At 43.4% G+C, this 25,765-nt stretch overlaps 1 protein-coding gene across 2 annotated transcripts in view; it reads right to left on the reverse strand.

The window, feature by feature from the left end:
- Positions 1 to 25,765, reverse strand: part of DIAPH2 (diaphanous related formin 2) — an 840,428-nt gene that overhangs the window by 663,953 nt on the left and 150,710 nt on the right. For both annotated transcript variants that reach the window (XM_059732728.1, XM_059732729.1), the window contains exons 10-14: positions 22,388 to 22,524; positions 20,622 to 20,730; positions 19,241 to 19,351; positions 11,864 to 11,982; positions 2,075 to 2,191 (exon numbers count right to left, since the gene is read on the reverse strand). In XM_059732728.1, coding sequence (XP_059588711.1) covers positions 2,075 to 2,191; positions 11,864 to 11,982; positions 19,241 to 19,351; positions 20,622 to 20,730; positions 22,388 to 22,524 — 593 coding nt within the window. The remainder of the gene's footprint in view (positions 1 to 2,074; positions 2,192 to 11,863; positions 11,983 to 19,240; positions 19,352 to 20,621; positions 20,731 to 22,387; positions 22,525 to 25,765) is intronic.

A 25,765-nucleotide genomic window follows, 5' to 3' on the forward strand; every position in this document is an offset into this window, starting at 1 on the left:
CACCCTCAAACATTTTCTAAAGATATGGGCAAATGTACATTTTAGCCATGTCAAAAGGGGAGAGGAGCTATGTTATGTTGCAACTGTCTGCATGAATCTATAGAGATGCAAGCTAGCTAAATCACTTTAACTTTACCTTGAACGAAACAGAATTAAATTTGAAGCAATTCTGTCATACTTTCATTGCTACAGAATCACAAAAATCTAATAGTTGCATCTTACCATCTTACAGCAGCATCCTTTGATGATGATAAAATTGCCATGCGTCTCTATACACTAACAAATCAAGGTACTGCCACTGATTGCTAAACTTTCTTACCATGTAGTAATAAGACCACTTCCCATGACAAAAAGCACACTGAGGATGATATTAAAACTTGTAAAGTGCAACACTCAAAAAATTAAGGATGCCAGAATTATGGTCTGACTACTACTTAGTGGAGATGTATTAAGAGCAGGGTTTTCCCCAACAAAAAAATTGCAAACTCTGATTTAAAAACCAAACAAAAAAACCCCGTAATATGTGATAAAAAAATGACAAACTCCGTGATTAAAATTAAAGGCCACTAAATATATATCTATATATATATATAGAGAGAGAGAGAGAGAGATCTCTCTCTCTCTCTATATATATATATATAAAGAGAGAGACAGAGAGACAGAGAGAGAGAGAGATATCAGCTGAACACGTTTTCTTGATATATTTCAATTATAAAGCAATTTGGAAGCCTACTAGTGCCTCAATCACAATAATAAAATACATTCTGAATACCTATAAAATTTGGTATTTGATTTTGGGTTTGTTATCATGGAAAACCAGAGCTCCCCCTGCTCCCTTAGCTCACCAGGACACAGGTCCAGGCCTCTTACTCCCAAGCCACAGCCCCCACAAGCCCTGCCAGTGCCCCTCACTCCCCCTGCCCCTGCAGCTGTGCCTGAGCCCTGGCTGCCCCCTCCCTCCCCCCCCTGCCTGCCTGCCACAAGCTCAGGCAGGGCCAGCTCCCTGCTGCTGTGTGCAATCTCAGGGGGTACAGGGGACCTGTGCCCCCAGATCTGTGTACAGGGCAGGAGTGGGGGCGGGCTCCTGCTGCAGGCTCAGGTTCCCCGTCCTGCTGCCTTCCCCCGGGGCCTCCTCAACCCAGGAAGTGCAACTCAGCACTGCAGAGAACAGCAGGGCCTCCTGGAGAAGCTCCTTGCTGCAGGCAAGTTCTGTGCTGCTGTGGCAAGGCATCCCCTGCCCATGTGGCTGCAGTGGGGGCAGTGGCATGGGGTTGTGACCCTCACTGCTGCCGTGCACACAAGGGGTACCCTCACCAGGGCAGTACACAGCTCACAGAAGCAAAGAGCTGCCTCATATGGCCCCACAATGGCAGGTTGTACCCGCTCAGCTGCAAAGACCCCAATGGAAGGCAACAAGGCAGGAACCCAAGCCAAAGTGGGCAGCCCGCACAAGCCCCAGCCCCAACCCTGAGCACATATCTGGGAGGCACAGGTCTCCCCTGCTCCCCCCAGGACTGTGCACAGCAGCAGGGAGCTAGCCTCACCCCCCTGGATGAGCCACCTGTGGCCCCATCCCATACCCACTGGGGCCCTGCAGCCATGCACTGTCACCCCGGGCCCCAGGCCCCAAGCCCCAGCCCTGCCCAACTCCCTCCCGATGGGGGCCTCAATTTCCTGCCCCCCCCCCCGCAACTTACCTGTGGGAGCTGTTCTCCAGGCTGCCTGGCAGTCATGTGCATATACCTGCATATGGCACCCCCTGCCCAACTGCCCCATTTTGCTCAGATTAATCTAATTTCTTTACCAGAAACAAATATTATGCTTCACCTGAATGCACTGAAGGGCAGAAAAAAATCTTCTGAAGTCGAACCAAAGGTCTTATCCAGAACACAAAATATTGTTAAGATTACAAGAAAATAACAAAATATTTCTGGAAAAATATTTACCTTTAAAAAGGCGCAAGTAATCAAGAGCCACTGCACTCAAGCAAGTGAATTTGTTGTGTTACCCCATGGAAACACACTGACATTGAAATTTAGACAAAAAAGAATATAGCATCAGAGCAGACTCTTACCGGATATAATAATCATTCCGGATGAGTAAAAGGTGTTGCAGAATTGACAGGAAATAGTTTTCAGAACTGGTGTCCTTCAACATGTTGTATAAGAGATGGTATACTTCATTCATATCAGTGCCAAGATTGTCAAGGAAATGCCAGAATTAAGATAAGCAGGCCTTTTTATTGCAAGATAAACATCTATATTATTCAAATTAAACAATACTGCCTGCTGACCAGGTTTTGGTTTTTTTCAGTTATTAATTATTTACCAAAACAAATCATTTACCTTCTCCCATTATTGAGAAACAAACAAAAATGCTCGGTACAACTGTTAGTAGATAGTTGCTCATTCTGTATACAGGGAGAATGATTATAAGGCCTGGCTAGGTGCTCTGCAGACAGCCTGCACTGGTGACAGCACCCACTCAGGGAGCCCTAGTGCATGCATCCCAATGACAGCTGAAAGCACCAGGAAGCACATTTAAGAACTGATTCACTGGCTGTCCCAGAGGACTTCCCCACCCCCCACAACTGTCCTCTCTGCTGTCAAGATTTCAAGCAGGAAATACAGGAGCATGTCTGTTTTCTTTTCAAGCCTGTCAATTTTCCACTTCAGAAGCAAGCCCACAATGCGTCCTTAACCCTCTGGCACCAGCCAGCAGACCCAGTTCTAGTACAAGTCAGATGCTGAAAGATGGGCTGGGTACTGGCAGGTTACATGCTATGTGTATCCGAGTATCGGGGGGAGGGGGAGGTACTGGAAAGGAGCATGGCAGCAAGACCTCCCCACTCCCAGCAGGGGCAGGGTAAAGTGGTGGAGTCTGATGGCCCAGGTCTTTCCCCACAACTTCACACATATTATGCTTCCCCTTGAATCAATGTTAACAATGGTGAAAGGTTCGGGCAGGGTGGCACCATAGGCTAGATCCAGACATGCAGATATGTGTGGTTTGTAGTGCTGCAAACCTCTTTGCAGTGCCACAAACCGCATGAGCTGCACATTAATCGGTGCTCAGCACTGCTAATTTGCAGCGCTGGGGAGAAATTTGCTACCAGGAATTCACAGTAGCAAAAAAAAAAAAAAAAAAAAAAAAAAAAAACCCCACCACCCCTAGGAAAAAAGTGGTGCAAACCATGCCAAAGTTGCAAGCACCAGGACAAACACAGAGACGGGGGAGCAGGAGGCCCAGGGCTACCTGGTCTCCTGTCTCCATGCACTGTGGAGACCCCATGCTGAGGCACCCTGAGCCCCAGCCATTCCCTGGTTGGCTGGGCCACAGGGTGCCTCAAGACTAGGGAGCAGGCAGCCCTGGACTGGCTGCTCCCCTGTCTCCACATGCCTTGGCATGGGGGCTCCACTATAGAGCCCCTGCACTGAGACACACGGAGCTCCACTGTACCTCACCCAACCACAGGGCAGCTGGCTGGGGTGCAGTGTGCCTCAAGACAGGGGAGTAGGCAGTGCCCACAATGCATGCAGAAATTGTGCCTGGGGAAGCACATAACCCCTATATTAAAAATTCTAAGAATCTTATGCCAGGAGTATGAGTAGGTAGGGAAGAGTGCTGATTGTCCTGTTCCAATATGAAGCCTTCCGGGTTCTTCTGTTGGAGCTGCAACATTTGCAAGGAAGAGCATATGGGAGAAGCCACAGCTGCCTGGTCAGTCATTAAAACAGTGGTCACCAACCAGTCGATCATGATTGGTTAATTAGGGAGCCTCTGACAGTATTTAAATCTGGGTGGACTGAGCCCCCCCAGACTGAGACTGATCATCAGAGGCTTCATGACTGGGAGCGGGAGTACATACATGGGGAGCAGCGGGATGCATGTGGCTGGGCTGCCACTGGGGCCGGGCTGTGGGAATGGGACAATCCCCCTCCATGCCCCCCCCGCCACCAGGTGAATGGGGCTCCAGCCAGGCCAGGCCATGCCAGAGGAGGGTTGGAGCCTAGGCAAGTAATCCAGGGGTGCGTGGGGGGCTCTCACTGCTGCACGCTCCCCAGTAGAGGCCTGGGGGGCACATGCCCCCTCAATCTGTGCATAGGGCAAGGCAGTTGCCCCAGGATCCTCATCAGCAGAGAAGTAAAAGCCACAGTTTTAAACCTGCCACCCATTTTTGGTGCCAAGTCTAAAACTGCAGCTTTCACATTTGCCTTCATGGGAGCTGGAAGCAGGTCCCTCTACCAAATGAGGCTGGGGGGGAGGGGGGAGGGACAGGGCGGGGGTCCAGCCTGGAGAGCCGCGCCACACCTGGGGGAGGGGCTGGGCAGGCCAGGTGGTGCCAAGTCTGGGGGGGAAGGGGGCGAGCCAGGCTGGGAGAGCTGTACCCCACCTGTTGGGTTGGGGGGGGGGGGAGGTTACGGCTGGGCAAGCCAGGAGTGCTGCACCTTTAAGGTTGCGGTGCTGGGAGGGACTTCGGGGCTATAGCCCCCAAAATTCATCTTAGCCCTCCCCCCCCCAGCCACCCTTCCCCCCAGTGCCACCACCCACCTGCAGAGAAATGGCATGGCGCTTGACCCAGCCCAGCCCAGCCCTCTGCACTGCTGCACAGGACAGCCAGGCAGCAGCTCCCTATAGCTCAGTGTAACAGGGGCTAGGCATGAAGGGAGACTGAGCCACAGGTGGCTCGCACGGGGGAAGGGGAGTGGTGGAGGGCTGCCTCTGTGTGATCGAGAGTGGGGGAAGGGGAGGTCCAGTGAGAGGAAGCAGTGTATGTGCAAGTGTGTGAGTGCATGCGTGTCTGTCTGCATCTGCATGTATGTATCTGTCTGCGTCTCTGTGCATGCGTGCATCTGTGTGTCTGTGCGTGGGCATGTGTCCATGTTAAGAGAGTGAGAGTAGAGTGCACGCGCCTGTGTCTGTGCACACCTGTGTGTGCGCATGTGTTTACATTCGGCCATAGCGGGGGCAGGGAGCAAGGAGAAGAGGCAGGCCTGTGCCCCCCCCAGCCCAGTGGGTCCACCCAGCCTCCCCCACCAGCACTAGGAGGGGAACAGGCCCCTCCCCGCTGCAGGCCAGCTCCCATTGCAGGAGGGGGCCTCCAATTTTGTGCTTGCCCAGGGCCGCAGTACACCTTAATCTGCTTCTGCCTGCCCTTTCCCCCTCCCCCCACCTGCTGGGCCAGGGGACAGGGCAGGCAGTGCGGTAGATCTTGGGTTGCCTTTTCCTTCAAAAAGTGATCTTTACCTTAAAAAGACTGGAGAGCACTGCACTAAAACAACATCTCACAAGATGCTAAAAATCTAATCATGAAGCTCTCAGTTCCATTGAGCTTATTATGCTTAGTTTCACTTTTGGTGGAAGTCAACGACGCCCTTGGGTTCAGCTTATTTGCTATTTGGAAAATAGCATAAGTCACAGAGTTGCCCAGAGGGCACTTCCTCAGCTTTATCTGGCCCCTTACACCCCCTTAAAGCCAGCATACAGATGGCTTCTAGAGTGGGGGAGAACCTGGTTTCTTATAACTCTAAGACTCCAGCCATTTGGTCCCTGACCCTCCCAGACTATCTAAGGTCTCAGACCCTCCCTGCCTATCTAAGTCCCTGCACCTCCAAGGTCTGCTCCCAAGGGAAGGGCTTTACTTCCCAATACAGAAATGAACTGGACCCCAAAGTTACAAGCAGCAAAGCAGACATTTTTTTTCAGTACAGGCATATAGCTGGGAATGAACACCTCAGAGCAAAAAGATCCTGCTCTGCTCCAAAAGGTTAACTAGTACCTCTCTTTACAATCCAGTCTTCATAGCCCTGAGTACCCCAAAGCTAGCTCAGTTGTTCTTTCTTCATTCTACACAACCCTAAGCCCCTTAAGTTGTTCACCTGTTTGGGGCTTTTGAGACCCTCCACAGATTATCCAGCTCCTAGGCCCGATCTATTTCATCAGACTGCTCTTAACTGCCACACTGTGGAGTCAGCATCAACAAGACTGCATACTGGCTCCACATGTATATATGGGGGAGGGAGATGGAAGGGGAATAGAAATCTACTTCTCAGTAGACTCCCGCTTAACATCTGGCTACAACTTCAGAATGACAGTTCTCCTGCTCAGTGGCCCTATCAGGTTGTGACGCTTATCTCAGTCTGCTTCTCTTGATGCCTCCTGGTCATCACCTCCAGTCCCACCCTGTTGAAAAATCAATAAGGCTATTCAGTTATCTGTTAATGCTGGAGCCCATCTTATCCCATCAGGTGGACAACCAGCTCTGGGACCTAGCAGAGATTCTGTTAACTGTTCTTTTCCCAGTACAAGCTAGTCAGAGAAACTGAGGCACACTGTTTAAAGTCCTACCACCCAATACAGAGAAGCGCACCTTAAAGTCGTCATGAGGTATAGTGTTTTAACAATTACTGCATACAGTAAAGATTTCTTTAAGCTTATATTGTCATAAGAAAAGGCAACGGCCTGGGATGGAACTCAGTCAGAACAGACCAGGTAGCAGGAACAGAGTCCTTTCACAAGCAGGTGCTGGGACAGCATCCTCCCTTGCAAAGGTGGCAAGGAGCCCTGCTGCTGCCCTGGATCTCCTGGTGGGACAGGTGGCTGAACCTCACTCATGTGCTTCTGCACTGATCTGACATTGATTGTGGGGATACCATTTCCTCCTCCCATGTCCCAAACGGATCCTCACTCGTCTTGCCCTCATTCTGGATCTCCTTCTGAGACCTGTCATCTATTTTGCTTTGGCCTTGCACTCCAGTCATGGTTATGACTGTGGGTAGCCATTGCTAGTGTGATACATTCACACAGCCTGGTGGTGATGGTTCCTTCAAAGGTTCCCCTCAAGGGTCTTTTCCCCACAGGGTGAGGCGGTCGGGAGTCTCAGTGCATCTCTGGTGGGTTAAGTGGCAGATGGCTTCAGACGTACCTCTCTTACAACTCCGACGGCAGTGGGATGTTTTGTACACAGTGGCCGTCACCACTGTCACACAGCAGCCGCTGCTGCTTACCTATGGGGATGCCCATGCCAGCGGTGATGGCCACTGTGTACAAAACATCCCGCTGCCACCACAGAGCCTTGCTTGGAGCTGTGCAGCCACCCGCCAGGTGGCAGCAGCAGTGTGGTGGCGGCCATGACTGCCACGTGGCATGGGGTGGCAGTAGGGATGGCTGCGTGTCACCCAGTCACCACCACTGCCACCCTGCGCCTGGCCACACAGCTCTGGGCACGGCTCCGCTTGAAGGTTTTGTAGGCAGCGGCTGTCACCGCTGGCACGGCCCTACAGGTACACGGCAGCGGCCACTGCATGCGAGCCCCCCCACCCCACCAGCCACCATCCCTCGCCACCACTGCAGAGCCAGCCACAGAGCTGTGCAGCCAGCCGCATGCAAGCCTCCCCCCTCCTCCTTCCCCTCCCCTGGGCAGGCGGCCGGGCAACATGTGTGCAGCCCGCACATGGCGGGCACCACCACACTGTGCCCCACATCACTTACCCGCAAAGCCCCTTGCAGAGGGGCACCCCTGCCCCCACCCCCTGGCCCTGCTCCCAGCTGTGGTGTGCTGCCTGGGGCCGGCAGCACCCCCCGCTCTCTCAGCCCCCAACCATCTCCCCCAGCCCTGCCCCACAGCCCCACTTACCTCTAGGCTCCAGGGGCAAAGGGCAAGTCTGAGCCTGAGCCCAGCCTTGGCTGACTCAGAGGCTTGGGCCCCGTCCTTCCCCCTCTCCCTCCATGGAGGGCTGGGGGTTTCCCGCCCTTTCTGTAATCAGCTCTAGCAGGCTGGAGCTGTGCCAGCCTGCAAGAGCTCTTTGCAAAAGCGGGGAATCCATGGATTTCTCTGCTAAAAAGAGAAATACACATTTTTTCTGATAAAAACAGGGAATTCATGGTTTTCTCTGTTTTTCCGTGGAAAACGGAAAACCCAGATCCCTGCTGATCACTACCCCTTGGCCCTCATCCATGTGGGCACTAATGACACGGCCAATAGTAGTCCAGTCTGCATCATGAGAGACTACAAGGCTCTGGGGGCCAAGCTTAGGAAAACGGCAGCACAGGTGGTTTTCCCATCTTTTCTTCCGGTGAGCAGACACAGACAGCACCACGAGGCCTGCATCAGAGAGGTCAACCGGTGGCTTCAAAGCTGATGGTACCGGGAAGCCTTTGGATTCTTCAACCACGACCCACACTTCTGTGCAGGAAACATGCTAGAGTGAGATGGGCTACATCTCTCTCCAAAAGGTAAGCATGTTTTCTCTTCCAGGTTGGCTGATCTTGTACGGCGAGCTTTAAACTAGGTTCATCGGGGGACGGGGATGCAGAGGTGCAGGAGAACACTTCAAATGTCAAGCCAGGTGACGTGAGCAGGAACAACCCAGGTAAGTGACAAGGGCCTGGGCAAGCTTGGGAACAAGACGGCAGCACGAACACCCATAGGAGGTCTCAACTGCCTCTACACAAATGCTAGAAGTATGGGGAATAAGCAGGAGGAACTCACCCTCCTGCTAGCTAGCAAAAACCCAGACCTAGTTGGGCTTACAGAAACCTGGTGTGATTCTACCCACGACTGGGCAGTATACATTGAGGGCTATAGGTTGTATAGACAGGATAGAATAGGGAAAGGGGGGGGGGCGGTGTTGCGCTCTAAGTTAAAGAGCAGTACACATCCTTGATGATCAGGATGGGTTCAGAAGAAGGGCAAACCGAAGCACTCAGGGTTAGAATGAAAGGGGGTCGTGGGGAAAGAAACTTGATAGTGGGTATCTACTACAGAGCGCCTCACCAGGGGGTGAGCTGGCCCTGGAATTTTCAGGTCAGCTCACAGAGGTTGGAAGGACAAGGGCTGAGGTTGTCATGGGTGACCTAAAATACCCAGACATCTGCTGGGAGGATCAGTCAGCCAGGTCTGAACGCTCACATAGGTGGAAGTCCTGTATGCAGGCTAAAAACCTAACCCAGGAGGTACACAGGAAGGAAGTCCTTTTTCAAATACATAGGGAGTAAGAAGAAGGCATCAGGTAACGTGGGGTCCCTACAGGACAGGTTTGGCAATCTGGTGATTGCAGCAAAGGAAAAAGCTGATCTCTTCAACGAGTTCTTTGCCTCCATATTTCTGAGCAGGAACCAGGACAACTCCCCCACTAGGATTACGGACAGGCTCAGGGGACACGACACCATGCCTAGGGTCAAGGACGACCCAGTTAAGGAACTTTTGGAGAAGCTGGATGTGTTTAAATCAGCAGGTCCGGATGCTCTTCATCCGAGGGTACTGAGGAAATTGGCGGAAATCAAGCAGAGCCCCTGGCATGGCTGTATGAGCACTCGTGGTGCTCTGGCCAGGTCCCAGAGGACTGGAAAAGGGCCAATGTGGTCCCCATTTACAAAAAGGGGAGAAAGAAGGACCTGGCTAACTATAGGCCAGTTAGTCTCTCCTCAGTCCTTGTAAAGACCTTTGACAAAATTATCAAGGAGCACATCTCCATGGGCCCAGCATGGGAGGTAATGTTCAGGGGCAACCAACATTGGTTAACTATGTGCAGATCCTGCCTGACTTACCTTGTCTCCTTCTGCAACCAGATCACAAAGTTCTTGGACGCACACATCGAGGTGGATGTCATCTACCTAGACTTCAAGAAGGCCTCTTTGACACTGTTTCTCACCCCACTCTCATAAAAAAAAAAAAAAAATAGATGACTGCGGCATTGATGCCTACAGTCAGATGGGTGACAAATTGGCTCGATAGTCACAACCAGGGAGTGGTGGTGGATGGATCATTTTCATCCTGGAGGGACATGAGCAGTGGAGTTCCCCAGGGCTCAGTCCTTGGCCCTGTGCTACTCAACATCTTTATCAGCGACTTGGAGGCGGGTGTGGAAAGCACACTGTACAAATTCACTGATGACACAAAGATGTGGGGAGAAGTGGGCTCACTGGAGGGGAGGGACAGAATCCAACTACATCTAAACAGGTTCCAGAGGTGGGCAGATGAGAATAGAATGGAATTCAGTGCAGACAAGTGCAAGGTGCTGCATCTAGGGAGAAGGAACCTGCAACATACCTATAGGCTGGGTAACACCCTTCTCAACAACACAGTGGCTGAAAGGGATCTTGGAGTCATTGTTGACTCCAGGATGGAAATGAGCTGCCAATGCAAGGAAGTGGTCAGTAAGGCTAACGGCACCTTGTCGTGCATCTACAGGTGCGTCACAAGCAGGTCCAGGGAGGTGATCCTTCCCCTCTATGCGGCGCTGGTCAGGCCGCAGTTGGAGTACTATGTCCAGTTCTGCATACCACACTTCAACAGGGATGTGGCTAACCTTGAGAGGGTCCAGAGGAGGGCCACTCACCACTCACATGGTCAGGGGGGCAGCAGGCCACACCCTACAAAGATAGACTAAAGGGTCTAAATCTATTCAGCCTTCACAAGAGCAGACTGAGAGGGGATCTGGTGGCCATCTATGAACTCACCAGGGGGGACCAGCAGAAAATAAGTGAGGCTCTGTTCCCCCAGGCACCACCTGGGATAACAGGGAATAATGGCCACAAATTGATTGAGAGTAGGTTCAGGCTTGATATCAGGAAGCATTACTTTACAGTTAGGGCTGCCAGGCTCTGGAATGGGCTCCCAAGGTAGGTGCTTCTCTCCCCTACTTTGGGTGTCATCAAGAGGAGGTTGGATAGATATCTGGCTGGGGTATTATGATTCCAACACTCATTCCTGACCAGGGCAGGGGGTTGGACTTGATGATCTGTTCAGGTCCCTTCCAACCCTAGAAACTATTAAACTATTTCATAGATTTCATAGACGCTAGGGCTGGAAGGGACCTCGTAAGATCATCAGGTCCAGCCCCTTGCCCCAGGGGCAGGAAGCCAGCTAGGGTCAAAGGATCCCAGCAAGATAAGCATCCAAACGTTTCTTGAAGGTGTCCAGAGTAGGTGCTTGCGCCACTTCTGAGGCGATTCTGTTCCAGGCCTTGAGGGGCTCGGACAGTAAAGAAGTTTTTCCTTATTAAATGCCCATTTCTGATTTAAAGGAAGTTTTATATAGACATCTTCAACTGAACTAATCCTGATTTCTCAAGGTAGAGTTACACAGAGAAAAACAAAACAGGCTATATAACATGAAGATTTACAAGTGCTGACTGGAACTGACTTTAAAGGAAGAAAATAGATGTTATTGAAGAGTAAGAACATATCAATATTGCAAAGCAGAGAAGTGCAAATTGTAAAAGATTTTCATCTTAAAAACAAAAACCAGGCCTAAAAAAAAATCAAACTAAATCTGAAAAGTGATTCTCTTTATGCAAATTAATTGATTTGATAACAAAACCAAGGATGAAAATATTTTGACTTAGCCTAAGTATAAACAAATATTTATTTAAAAACACCCCCCAGAACTATAATAAAAAGTTGTTCCCTTAACAATGGAAATAAAGCTGTCACTTTACCTTAGTCTAACTTTTTCCTAATTTATAGCAACCACTACCTGACAGAAATAATTAGTAATGCTTTAAAAGTAAAGACCATTATTAATGCAAGGTATATATCTCTCAAAGTCACTCCCCTCCCCCGCAACCCTCCCGTGTCCGTCTGTAAACCCATGCTTCTCAGGTAACTGACATTTTTAGATACCTGGCAACCCCCACTCCCCACTCGTGCCAGATAACAGGGATTTTACTGTATTTATATTTCGCCATTTCCTATCAAATTAATGGGAGACAAATCTACCTGTCACAAATTACTGTCCCAAAGGGAATGCAACCACAGCAATCAATTAATTTTTGAAGAAAATGAATCCAGGACTTAAATAAAATTAATCGAAACTATTCAAGAACAATATAATAAAGTGATCTTTTATTAAAAAGGATATTCCATTTCAGTTCTGATGTCATTGAGACGGTGTGACAGTTCAATTAAGTCTTCCTCTTTGTTTTCATCAAACACTTTTAACTGAATATCCAGCTCTTCATTTTCCTTCTTTTTTAAACCCTAGTTTTCCAAGGCAAAACAATTTAAATGCTTCAATTTCAGTTTTTCTGCATTTTATACACAGTTTAGTAGCTACAAGTATAGCACACTATCTCTCCGAACAGAAAATCCAAGAAGCATGTTTTAAAACAAAAGTACAAATCATTGCATGATTGTGGCAAAACCTGACATCATAGCAAGAACACTCAATTTATACTGGTACTCGTTAGTTTAGATACAAGATTTTCATCTAAATGTTTTAGGAAACTTACAGAAGGTGAGTGCCCAGTAATCTAACTGCCAATAATTTCATTCTCAACAAACTGGTTCAAATGAGAGAACATTATCTACTAACATACAATTAAAGACAGTATTATATGGCCTCATGACAAATAAAAACTGTTATGAACAGATTACATTAAATGGTGAAAAAAAGCGTATATTCAGGTAGAAAAGTCTCAGGAGTGACTAGTAGATTTTTAAAGGTACTACACAAATATTACACAAAATTCCTCAGGTATTTTGCTACTATATTATCAAACCTATGATGCTTGACTTCCTGCATGCCAATTTTAAAATACACAAATAGGCCATGTCCAGACAAGCAGGATCATGTGCTTGTAGTGGCACAAACAGTAGCAGCACAAATTCATGCTGCTACTTTGTGCCATAATGCATGCCCCTGCATGTACCCTTTGTTGAGGGACACATTGTCCCACTGTAGGCAAACTGCCCATGCCCAGCTCCTCCCAGCACCACATGCTGCAGGACGGGGAGGGAGAAGCGGGAAAGAGGGGTGCGAGATTAGCTGGCAGGTGCCCCAGTCAGGGAGTGGCACATGGTGACAGGGAACGGGCAATGATTTTGAAATGTCATTTCAATAATCACATGTGAAGACCATTCAAAGATGGCAGAAAAAGTAGAGAAGGATGGTCAAGCGCATTGAAAAGGAAAATATCAGCAATGTAGAGTTCCAAATTAGGAAGATAAGACAAACCAAACGAAAATGAATAAAAAGGTTGCTCTTTAATTTTCACAAATTCAGTGTTTGCCATAATGTACGTGTTGACTAAAGCCACCATAGTTAAATATTTGATAGTAATTTATATAATGAAAAATCATGTATTATTTTGTGCTATTATAATCTCTGCTTAACAATGGTCAGATATACTGAAAACAGAACTGCTGCAGGTGTCAAACTTCTTTACGCTCTTACAGTTATTCTTTTAAGATGTGTTAAATGGCTGGCTCACTAAACTGTCTGCAATCCTCAAATGGGTCTCACATGCAGTATTTACTCAAATCCAAGACAAAGTTTTTTCCCCCCCACTATTTACCATTTTCCCTCCATTCTGCTGCAGTGGTGGTGGTGAGGAGGGAGGGGAAGGTAAGAATATAAGTAGGGATCTCTGTAAATAGCTGTAGAAGTGACCCCCTCTCCCTCCCATCAGCCCCTTCTATGTTTTTCATCTTACTGCTTGCCTGCTCCCCCAACATGGATTAACTGAGGGGCCCTGCTGGCTGGGCCATTTGCTACCAGGGAAGCAAAAATCGTGGCATATTCAAAACAATGGCAAACAGCCAAGTCAGTGGGGCCTCAGTGTGAAATGAAAGTGATGAAATGAAAGCAGTAAAGGAGCCATTACAGGGGGCACTTCTGGAGTGATTTATGGAGATCCCTAAATATAAGATGACCCTCCAATAATTAAATTCTAAATATGGAAAATTATAACCAATTTCCAAATTTTCCATTTATAGAATCTAACCTATAATTAGATTATAGATTATAATTAAATTCTAAGTCATCTTAAATTTGGGTAAACTTGGCTCAAGAGATCCTGCCAAGGTTTCCCCTTTCAGCATTAAAACAAAATTTACGTGGAACTTACAAATTATTTAATGAGCTAATACACATTTTTATATACACTTATAGACAAAGAGAAATGCTAGACAAATGCATCTCTGCTGAAAAGTGCATCTCTGCTAAAGACATTAAGCTGCATGAAAAAATTCTTAGAAGACGTTAAATAGCTACCTCCATCCACAACATGATCCCTTGACCATAACATTTGAAGTAAGTACTTCCAGTGCAACTACACAAAGATAGGGTACTGCAACAACTAGTGCTGAGTCTAAAAGGAAATGCTACTCGACAGCATCACCTTTTCCCACCTGTGCACAAAATAAATGGATGCACTGGTACTACCTGACACTTAAATTTCTTATCTGCTACTGCTCACACCCCTCAGAGTAAAGAAGGAGCTTGAGCAGTTCTTACCACATTCGCTAGTCACCTATAGTCCTTTATGATGGCATCAAGTTTTCCGTAGCTTCCCAAAACTCTTAAAAAAAAAAAAGATATTTTTTTCCAAATGTGTCTTGGTTAGCTAGGAGAATTTTTAAAGCCATCTACCATTCCCTGGAGTTTACGATAGGAAAATAAATGTCTTAGGATTTGTGGGGGGAGGGGAGCAGTAAACTTTTATTTTCAGTCAGCTTTTTGGATGTCTGGCAGATACTGGGCACGGCAATTCTAAAAGTCCTTCAGTGACAATTTAGACGTCATTGCGAAGTCAGAAACAAATGTTCTGTGACCTTTCAACTAAAATACTTCATTTTATTAAATAAGGAGGCTAAAGTCTGTCTACAGTAAAACTTCCATTACACTTCTACTCCTTGGGAAAGTTCATTTGCTCAGCATAAAATTTCCATTTGTAATGCAGAATTACAAGAAGCACAGGCCAAAATTTGAGGAACTAAAAACCTATTACTCAAAAAGCAACTTGTTCAGTTATTTGTTCAGCTATACCATCACAAGATTCAATAAAAAAAAGTAAACCTAAGAATTGCTGCTGATTTATCAGAAAAATATAATTCATCAGGTTTAAGCTGCACAAATTAAGCACTACAGTTTTGATCCATACGCTAGTTACTGGTACATATCAAATGTACATCATGCTGCCCTTCAGCTTTCACTTAACTATCACATTTCTTTGAAAAACAGGGCTCACAGATATTATTTCCAGTAGTCATTACATATCTGTGTGTTTATTATTACATTTGTAAGTATATGAATAGGCCAGTTCAATTTAAAAACTGAAACATTAGTGAACTGTTAACAGCAATATTTCCTATAGAACTAAAATGTGTAAAAGTTATTTGTACAGCCACCAAAAAAACAAAAACAAAAAAAACAAAACTTAAAAGTGTTTTTACCTAGCTTGTATAATTAGATGAAGCATATTGAAAATGCACTTGTGAGCCATATAATAGACCTGTTTCTGGTGTATTAGAGTTCACCTAGGAATCTTATGCCTCCGTACCAATACACAAGTCTGGAGGCCAGGCACAGGAAGTGTCCCACTCTGCCCTGTTCCAGTAGCTTCACTAAAGCAGAGCAAGAAGGGGCACTGGTTTTGGGTGCTCATTTAAGGGACTCTACATGTTATTCCTATTGCACCAGGAAAACAGTGCTGCAATAAAGACATTGCATCATGTGCATGGCTACATCCAGGCAGCAGCAAGCTGGGGAGGAAGGAAGGAAATCCTCCCCCATCATTCCCTGCACAAGTTCAGGGAGCAGGGGACATCCTACCCAGCCCCACTCTCTTGTGCTTGCTGCTACCCAGGAAACTGGGGCTGCTCTGTGGCTGGGCAGGGTGTCAACAGCTCCCTAGACTTGTGCAGTGAAATGGTGTGGGGGGGTGAGATTTCCCCACCTTTCTCTCCCACTTGCTGGTGCTCAGGAGACTCAGGCTCTGCTCCAGCTGGGCAGGGTTGTCCCTCATTCCCTGCACGCCTGGCGAGAAGTGTGTGTATGTGTGTGGGGGGGGGGCGCCACTGTGCTTGCTGCTGCTCAGCAGAATGCACTGTGGCTAGGCAGGGTATCCCTGGCTCTCTAAGCTTCCCCTCCATCCCCTCCCCTTCCCCATCCCCACCTTGCTGCTCCATAGGATGCTCCATCGTGGCAGGGGTGTCCCTGCTCATCTGCTCTGTGGATGCATTGGGGGGGGGGGGGGGCAAGGGTTTTCTCCTGCTGGGTAGGGGGAATGAACCTAAGAGTCAGAACTATGCTGCGGCAAGGGTTTCCTCCTTGTTCTTTTTAAGAGAAGTTTATATTGGAAATGGAGCAACGCACACTGGAATGCCAGAGGACCAGCAAATTGCTTTCGTATAATGTATTCCGTGCTACATGGAAGCTTTTATTAAAGCTGTATAGTAACCAGCTATAAAATGAGCACACAATTTTGAGGCCAAATTTCATAGCTGGTTGGAGCTTTTAATAGCATGACAGGTATTTTGCATGTGTAGCTGGTCTCAGTTAATTCTGCGATTAACCAGTTAATTATGCAATAACTGTAACATGTAGAAGGGTCCTAAAAAGAAAGCAAGCAATTAATCCTTGCCCTGTCAGCCATTCTGGACATGCTAAAAAATGTAAACTGCCATCTCCCTCTTAAGGCATCTTCCTGCTCTTGCACTGATCAGTTTCCTGATGCCAAAAAGTGCTCCAAGCAATCAAACAAGTGTGCATTTTCATGTGGGAGAGGTATTTCAAGTTAGAAGGCACTCAAGGTTTTCATGCTGATATATACCACTTTAAAATTAAAGCTTAAATAAGCATGGAACTCAAAAGAGTTCTTTCAAAGACTACTGTAAAAAAAAGTATAGTTTAGTCTCTTCGGTGTTCCTTTTCCTGTAAAGTTCTACCAATAACTAGAAAAAATGAAATTTCAAGAGCCTAACGGAAAAACACTCAATCAAACATTACTTAATTCAACTTGACCAAAATTAAAAAAAAAGAAAAAAGGCAAGTTCATCATCACTAGATTTAACCTAAAAGCATTCCTATAGTGATGCACAACTTAGTTATGACAGTAACATTCATTAAGCTATTTCACTTTTTCACATGAGTCTAATGAGTCTCCTATGCCAAAATAAGTCTGATCCACCAAAAGATCAGTAAACAAGAACAAACATCAGAAAACCATATCAAAAGCAGCTGCCTCTTCTGCCTTCTATTTCAGAAGCTTTGAGTCCAAGACTTTGATCTCAAAATGTAAAGTTGGATTGTGATGCCTTATCACAGACATCTTTCTTTAAAAAGGAAAAACAAGTATATTACTTACTGTAACTGAGATGACATTAAATCAAGTAACAGAAGGAAAAGGAAAGTGAATGTTTATGTTCAGAAAAAGAGGTTTCCTCATCAAATCAGAAAGGTAAACGTAATCAGTCCAATTTTAAATACTGTTTACATATTTTTCTTCAAGGATACTTGGGCATTTTAATTTTCACATCTTAAAACAAATATATTGGATTTCAATTATATGATATAAAAATATGAGAAAGCAATGCAAACAAACTAGATTTACCAATTAAAGCTCATTAAAAAAATTGACAAATAAGCCAAATGCCTTCAATGGTCTCTCTCTTTTCTTTGTTGTTCCAAAGTCAGAAGACCTAGGCTTGCCTTTTTTTTTCTTTTTTTTTTTTAAAGAATCCAGTAATCTATTTTAAATTAGCACTGAAGTTTAATGTTTTTCTTCAAACAAAAAGTTACTTTAATGCAGTTTTGGATATCATTTGCAAACTGTCATAACTGAAAATATAAACAATTAATTTTAAGCCTTTTCATAGCAAAGGCAGAAAAAGCAAGAATTCCTTTAAGCTGAGACACTGATTCACTTTAAAAGAGAGAGGTTCTTTAAAAAAACAACAGAATACATTTTTTTTTTTGTTTTGGGGGGTTTGTTTGGTTTGTGGGGGGGGAGGTGGGGGGGCCGGGGTTATACTAGTAGTTCTAAGAGAATAGCCTTCAAAATATCTACCCTAAAATGAAAAGGGTAACAATGACATAGTAATAAAAAAGAAAGAAAGAAAAAAAAAATCATTTGAATTCAAGTGTGTTAACCGAGGCTGCAGATCCAAGTTCTTGACTACACCAAATAATCAAAATTACTAGGGACTGAAAAACTAATCCCTTTGAGTATAAGGTCTGTATTCTGTTACTTTTGCCAAAAGTAAAGCAAATATTATTATCCTCAGGCATGCTCTGAGGCAAACAGCTCAGCAGCTTCAGTACTTTAAATCCTAGTACTAGTTTTTGAGTAAACAGAGAAGTATATGTGCTTGATAATTATACAATCTGCACTGCCAAAAGTGAAAGCATTAAAAATCTTAAGCATCACAGACTGATCAGTGATCACCCATGCTGCTGGACAAATTTCCACCATCAGGACTGATGCAACCAATTTCTTATTTTACAGGTGCTATTGCTTTTTGATGAGCGGTTGCAGGCGTTTGATCCCCTACAACATCATTCCAAAACCACCTACCAAAAGTGAATTATAGATATTAAGATAAGTCATAAGCATTTGGCTGTCACTGTTTTGCCTTTCTAACTAAAATTATTCCCATTAGGCTGAAGAACTGTTAGATCCTCCGTTCTCTTTATTGACAACCACAAAATAGTTCTGCACTGCCATTATAACAAAGTATTCATACTAGCAAACATGTGCTAAAACTTATATTCATGATTTAACACAATAAGAAATAGAGTATTAGACATCTTTTCTCTGCATCTTACAGTGTTCCAATAAAATAGAAAGTAGTACAAAAAGAAAGCATACAGTGCCCTTTCATTAAAAAGGTCACTAACTCCCAGCCTCACTAAGTCTTTCATTCATAAGATTATCTTCAGGATGAAAAAAAAGTTGTTAATTTGATACCTGCATTTTGTTTATTTTGCTCTTTTGGTTTTAAGTTTACAGAAGCAGCTTAGCAAATACAAAAAATATTTCAAAAGCTGTGGTAAGCTAATTAAAAAGGACAACAGGCCTATATTGATTCCAGGACTAAAAATACCAAAATTCATTTGAAAAATGTAAAACCTTTTCACACATAATAAAAGGGAAGTTAGTTGGGTTCATCATTATTATGTAATAATTAATTACTGATAGTTTAATTGCGATGTGCAAAAGCAAACAAACCAGTTACTAAGACTCCCTGCCATGCAATTTTTTTTTTTTTAACATATTGTGTTTTACTGCTTGAGTATAAAATAAAACTATTAAAATATTACCAGGTCCAAACCACACACAAAAAATTACCAAAATAGTGGGAAGTAAAAAGGACTTTGCTTACAAGTTACTTTACATTGCAATGCCTCTCTTGATCCATTCCACTGAGCTGCCTCAAACAGATTTATTTTTATTGTTATAATATAAAGGTGCATAAGTATTTATATTTAGATAGTGAATAAGGCAAGACTACTTACAGGCAATATTTTTTTCAATCCACAACGAAGAAATTCGTTTCTCAAGTGTATCCTAAAATCAAGATCTTCAGGGGAGGTGACAAGGGCATTTATGAACTGCATGCAAGCCACCTGTAATCAATAAGTATTAAACTTAAAGATACAGTTCTCAATATATACACTTGGCCTACATAAGCCAACATAGCCTTCCTGTCCTTAAAATCTTTTTTGTTATCGCATACCACAATTAATAAAGAAGGATGTCCCTATAATACTCAGGAAAGTCCTAGAACACAAACTGAAATCTAGTAACAGTTAATATTTTCCAACACCAGGTGGTTTAGGTTATTGGAACTTTAAGTATCCTCCTCCCCCAGCTTAAATCCCAGGAAGTTATTTTTCAGCAGCATGTTTTAAAAAACAAATACTCTGATAAAGGTCACGAGACTGACTTTGTTTTATAACCAGCAGACAATCTAGTGTCAAAAGTACTAATATACATTAAAAAACTGAAAATAGATTCCTGGGAAATAACCACATTTGGTAAAAGATGTTAACTGAAAGTAAGATGGAAAGCAAGATAAAAGTCAGTATCTGCTTGATAAAAAATAAGTAACAGGTTAAAAATCTCCTTAATTTTTTAATTAAATTCACCATTTAGTTTTATTGAAACATCTTAATTGCGTTAACATTTTTATTTATTAAGTTCTTTGAAAAGTATGGTCTTCTCTACAGCTGCAGCAAGCTGGTAGAGGTTCCAAATACTGTATATGCCTGTAACTGCATCATCATTGTGTCTGCTTGAATGACTCTTGTTATCTTACAACCATGACATGACTGAACAAGCCAAAGTACATGTTCAATCGGAAATTAATAGAGAGAAAAGATGCCATCTGCTATGATTGTTTTTGCCAGAAGAAATTCTAGCTTAATGGCTTGTGTTAATGCAAGTAAAGAACATTTTTGTCAGTAACAAGTTAATGAGTCTTGTAGTTGTACCTTTGCTCAAGTGCAGGTATCTGGATCAAGGAGGCAATAAAAGCCTTTAACGGGAACTTCCCTTTAGCATCACTAAGACTAACTGTAGTACATGAATACCATTTGGTAATATCATTAAACAGTCATTTGATAAATATAATGCATATGTCAATGACAGGATATTGAAACAATTAAGCTAGCTGTTGGTTTCTCAAGTTGTTAAAAAAGTAATGCTTGCTTTGAAATCTCAATCCAGCATTCAAGAATTAGGAAAAAACTGCTGACCTAAACAATTCTCTCAAAATCAAAATTTTAACAAAACACAATATGCAACAGATCCAAGCTTTCTCATTTAGTTTAACAATTCAGGTTGCTTTTAAGAGATCCAACAATCTGATGATAACCAAAACGAAAGCAAACACACCTGTAATTGCAAAGCTTCGTGGTTCTCCAGCCCTTCCACAATTGGAGAAAAGCGTTCTCGATTATTTCTCTCAGCCGCAGTAGTTATAGCTTCTAAAAGCTTATCAAGACTGAGTGTTGAGGGAGAAATGAGAAAGATCAATTCATGCACAGTTTTAAAGCATCCTTAAGCACTTTATAAGATTTTCCTTCTGATTGCTGGCAAAAATAACAACATAATAAATTGTAAACTGTTTTCCCCCATTTGAGATACCAAACGAACAAACAAAACCCAAAGCAAAAAAGAAAAAAAAGTCACAATGAACAGAGACTGCTTGCAGACGTTTAAAAACAGCGCTTTACTTTAAATTCTGCATGCTCCCACACCAAGCCCTCCACATGCCCAGAAGTGGCCGTGACTTAGTTGTACTGGTTCATCCGACGTCTGTAAAGATCGGGTGCTTTAGCGGAGGTTGGGGTTTGGCACTTATCTAATAGCTGAATGAGCTATATCTAAAAGCACCAAAAAGCCCTGCTGAAGCGCCCAAACTATACAGATGCTAGAACTGAGTTGAGGTAACACAGTATTTCTTCCGATAAAGTGTGTTTTGTTTTGTTTTGTGTTGGTTTTGGTTGGGTTTTTTTTTTTTTTGGGGGGGGGGGGGGAGGGAGGTTGAGCATCTGCAAGAAGCCTAAACGACTTAAAATGCTGGGAAACCAAAACATATATATTTCAATCAAAAGGAATAACTCTTAGGCATTCATAATTTATTCCTTTCCTGCCCCCCCCCGTTCTCCAAATTAAAGAAAAAAACACCTAATTTTTGCAGCCTTTGACATTTAGATATTACTGCCATCTTTGACAGAACATGAGCATTAACTCTTGATAGGTTATTAGCTATATTGTTATTCCATGATTCAATAGCACATCTTTAGTTAACAAAACAAAGGCCCTGAGAAGGTAGTTATTTGATGTGGAAGTTTATATATAGAATAGGAAAGTAGTAAATAAATTATGTAAATTTGTTACCCTTATCTAAATTCAGATAAGGGGATTATCAATTTCTAAAAATAGAGAACTTTAACAGATTACCAAAGTAAAATTTGCTCTTACACAAAGACATAGTGGTTCGAACCATATATATCCATGCACCTTAATTTCTTCTTAGATTGTCTGCCAACTGCTCCAAAACTGAAATACTTTCCATAAGCCTAATACTCTCTCTCTATCATCCACAGCCACTTTAGGACTGGAAGTATATTAAGATTATCCATATGTTTCCACTTGTAAACAATGTGCTGCAATCTTCAATATGTATTTAACTTAAGTTTTGAAGCAACAAACATTAGGCTCAAACAGGTCTCATTCTGGATACTATCAGAAGTGGGTTATAAGAAACTGATTTAAAGTCTATATCATAGTAAAGAAGACTATTTTTGTGTTAATGTGACAAATGTCAACAGCGTAACTTGAAGGATAGTTCAATATAGAAATTATTCCAAACAAAACAGTTTTCTTCATTTAAATAGGTAACTGATTCCTTCTCAAGAAAAGCCTAAGAGGAAAATTATACTAAAAATACACATGTAAGTGAATCATTTATAATATCTTATCAATAGCCACCAGTTTGTTCTATTAAGTCACCAGAAAAGGATCTGAAGTGCACAAAATAGCCTACAGCATGCAAAAGTAAACTGAACAGTTGTCATTAATTGACAAGCAAAACATTTCTCATTCCAAAATACCTCAAGAATGTGGGGTTAGCATCTCTTCAACATATTACTTACACATTTTCTTCTCCAACAATACAAATAGCAGAAAGTATCTTTACTGTTTCTGTCATCATGTTTGGCTGCTTTGGATCAATTGCTCTTGCTAGTAACAAAAGGCTTCTATCATCTCCTAGAATCCTTTGCAATCCATACTTAAAAAGAAACAAACAATAAATGCTTAGTGAAAAGTTATATCTTCCTCAATTTAAGTGCCTAACACAACTCAAAAACTATTTTTAGAGTACTTTTGTCTCAATATGAAAATTGTTTCAGCATAGTAAGTTTCAGACTTCTTATGGAACAATTAAGTGTTTTGAAGAATAATCTTTCTGTACAAGACAACTGTTATCAGTTTCAGGAATGGTAAAATAAAAAGCCATATACATACTTGAATGAAGTTCTATAGCTTTTTCCTAATCTGCAACCAACGGCTAAAAATGGTCTCAGTACAGAAGACAGCTCTTTTCCTACATTTAGGGGCATTAGCTGTGCAGTGAATCACACCAAAAAATCCCTTCCACAAAAAGTTTGCCACTCACAATGTGCATACCCAGTGGGCACTTTGCTCAGACTTGAAATAGTCAGGGGCAACTATGGACAGGTGACCAGGACAAAGTATGCTATGATGTAGATTTTCAGAAGAAGGTTAGAAAGACACTTGGTTGGATGTCAGGGATGATCCTGCCTTGAGCAAAGGGCTAGAACAAGACAACTTCATGAAGTCTGTTCCAGCTCCACTTTTCTATGCTTGTAAATATGATCACTGGCCACCTGCTGATAGAAGAGCAGCAGTGCATTCAGCCACTCCTTAAAAGTCAACTTTCACATATAGATATGCCAATCACACAACTTGTCCATTCTGGGACAAGTCATGGCACAACTAGTCCTGTGACGAATGCAGCAGACAAATGCAACATCTGTTTATAGCCTTGGAATAAACACCTAGTACTGTTCATGTCAATGGGCATTTTATCACTGAAACAAAAATACATTTCCCTTCACTTAGTGACAATCCTTCTCTCAGTTTTTGCAGCTATTTCAAATGTGTTCTCTCATCTGCATTCATTAATTTGCTTATAACATTCAGTTTTGTAATGACAATGAAAAGTACAAATATTAATGAATCAGACATCTAACAGGTACAGCACAAATCATATCTTGTTGCTAAGATTTGTCTGTAATTCCAGTAGATAAAGCATATTAAATATAATACTAGAGAATGACTTAAGTATATTCAGATTCATTTAATGTTTCATGTCCCTACTAAAGAATTGCACCCACTAAGGACTATTAAGCAGGTGAAATCTGAAGAAAAAAAAGTGCTCCATAACTTAAGTATGATAGATACCTTTAAAAAAAAAATAAAAAAGGATAGAGTTTATAATACCATAGCTCTTTAATGAATAGCAAATAAAAGTGATAGGATAGCCATTAGAGCTGTGCAAAGCTTCAGTCGCTGATTCAATTCGGCAGAGATTCAGTCCAATTCAGCAGCCGAATCTCTGAATCTGAATTGAATCAAGAGACCCTTTCACCTCCCCAAACTGAATCAGAAACCTCTGAATCAATTCGGAGAGATTCAGACATAGACACAGATTTAAATGTTTTTCTACATACCTCAAGGTACCAGGCGGCTCGTGAATGCTGAGATGGTGAGGCATATGGAGCGTCCCACAGGAGCAAAGGGGGGTCCCCAGCATACTTCGTGGTGGACCTGTAAGTGGACCAGAAGCACTCCCCCCACCCCCCGGCTCAGCAACTGGTGCGTCCTGGGTTTGAGGAAGCACCCGGCATCCCCCTGCAGCTGATTGCCAAGCCAGGGAGATACAGGGAGGGGGGGTCCCCGCATGATCGGCGGCAGACCCAGAAGTGGACTAGAAATACTTCTGGTCCACTTCTGGGTCTGCCACCAAGCATGCCCCCCCCCCCGCCCCCGCACTCCTGTGGGACGCTCCATCTGCCCCACAATCTCAGCATTCACAAGCCACACCTGGTACCTCAAGGAATGTAGAAAAAACATTTAAAGGTGCATCTATGGCCGAATCACTGATTCTCCGAATTAGCATCGAATCTTCAGATTCAGATTCGGCTGAATCGAACTGGGACAGTGATCCAAATCAACGAATCAAATCGCTGTCCCCCGAATCGAGCCAAATCTGAATCCGAATTGAATACAGCCCACTTCGCACACCCTTAATAGCCATACATTCTTGTCACTTCTCAACTGTTACAGACAAGACAGGTGACTAGAAATGACAACTCATCTGACCCTCCCCCCACCATCACAGGCTGAATGCAGTGTCCACAGAGCTTGCCAGTCTGGGTCTGTGCCCCAGACAGTACCTGCTCTGGCCAAATACAGACTTGCATGCACACAGTGCCCACCTTAGACTGGCCACAAGCAGCACAGGTCCAGACTGACCAGAACAGGTGCTGAAGGCACTGGATCTGGCATGCAGGGTGGCCAGACTAGCCCCACAGGTGGCCCATGAAGACAGGCCAGATGATGTCCTTTCACAGGCGAGATCTTTGACACTCCTGGCAAACATGATGCTCTGTTGCTATTTCTCGTGAAAAAAATTCCACTCACTATTCTCTTTTAACATACGGCATATGGGCATTATCCTCAGCTATTTTTTTTTACGGTTTGTTTCTCTCATTCTTTTTTTTTCCCATTTCTTTTAATATTGAAGTAGTGAACATGTTTAAAATATTGCTTCATGTTACATTGAATGACTTCATATTTTACTGTTTTCATCTTTTTTTACTTCATTATAATTAATATATTACCCTCCATCCTGTAAATAAACAAAACAGATGCTGAAATTTTATTTAGTTTCTGTTCCTTACTAAAGTTATTTTCACTCGAAACTAAGATGCTTTTCCATTTAACTCTGGATATCCCTATATTAGTATCAGCTAGTTCTAGATGAAGCAACATTAATTCGCTATAAAGAAAAAGGGGTCAGGAAAAAAAGTTTAAAGATCAGAAATCAAGGGTTAGGTAAAAGAAAAGAAGGAAAAAGAAAGTGGTATAAATAAAAACAAGAACAAGGGGATTAAACAGCAGCTATAAAATGAGATGGATAAAGAAAATGTTAGATTTCTAATCACATTCTTTTCCTTCTTCTAGGAAGGACAGTGTCCTGGGGACCTGTATAATTGAAGAGAAGCCATAGCTACGCAATACCTCTATATTAACATCAGATCCTGCAAACATGTATGCATAGAAATTACTCATTTTAACATAAGCTCAAGGGGTCTACATGAGTAAAACTGATCACGTCTTTGCAATGATAGCTATATTATTTAAGAAGCCATTTTAAAAAACATATTTTTTCTTCATGTACTTAACACCATTTTTCCTCACAAATGGATTACATATTCTAAAAA

This window comes from Alligator mississippiensis, chromosome 8 (assembly GCF_030867095.1).
Source record: "Alligator mississippiensis isolate rAllMis1 chromosome 8, rAllMis1, whole genome shotgun sequence".
Lineage (NCBI taxonomy): Eukaryota > Metazoa > Chordata > Crocodylia > Alligatoridae > Alligator > Alligator mississippiensis.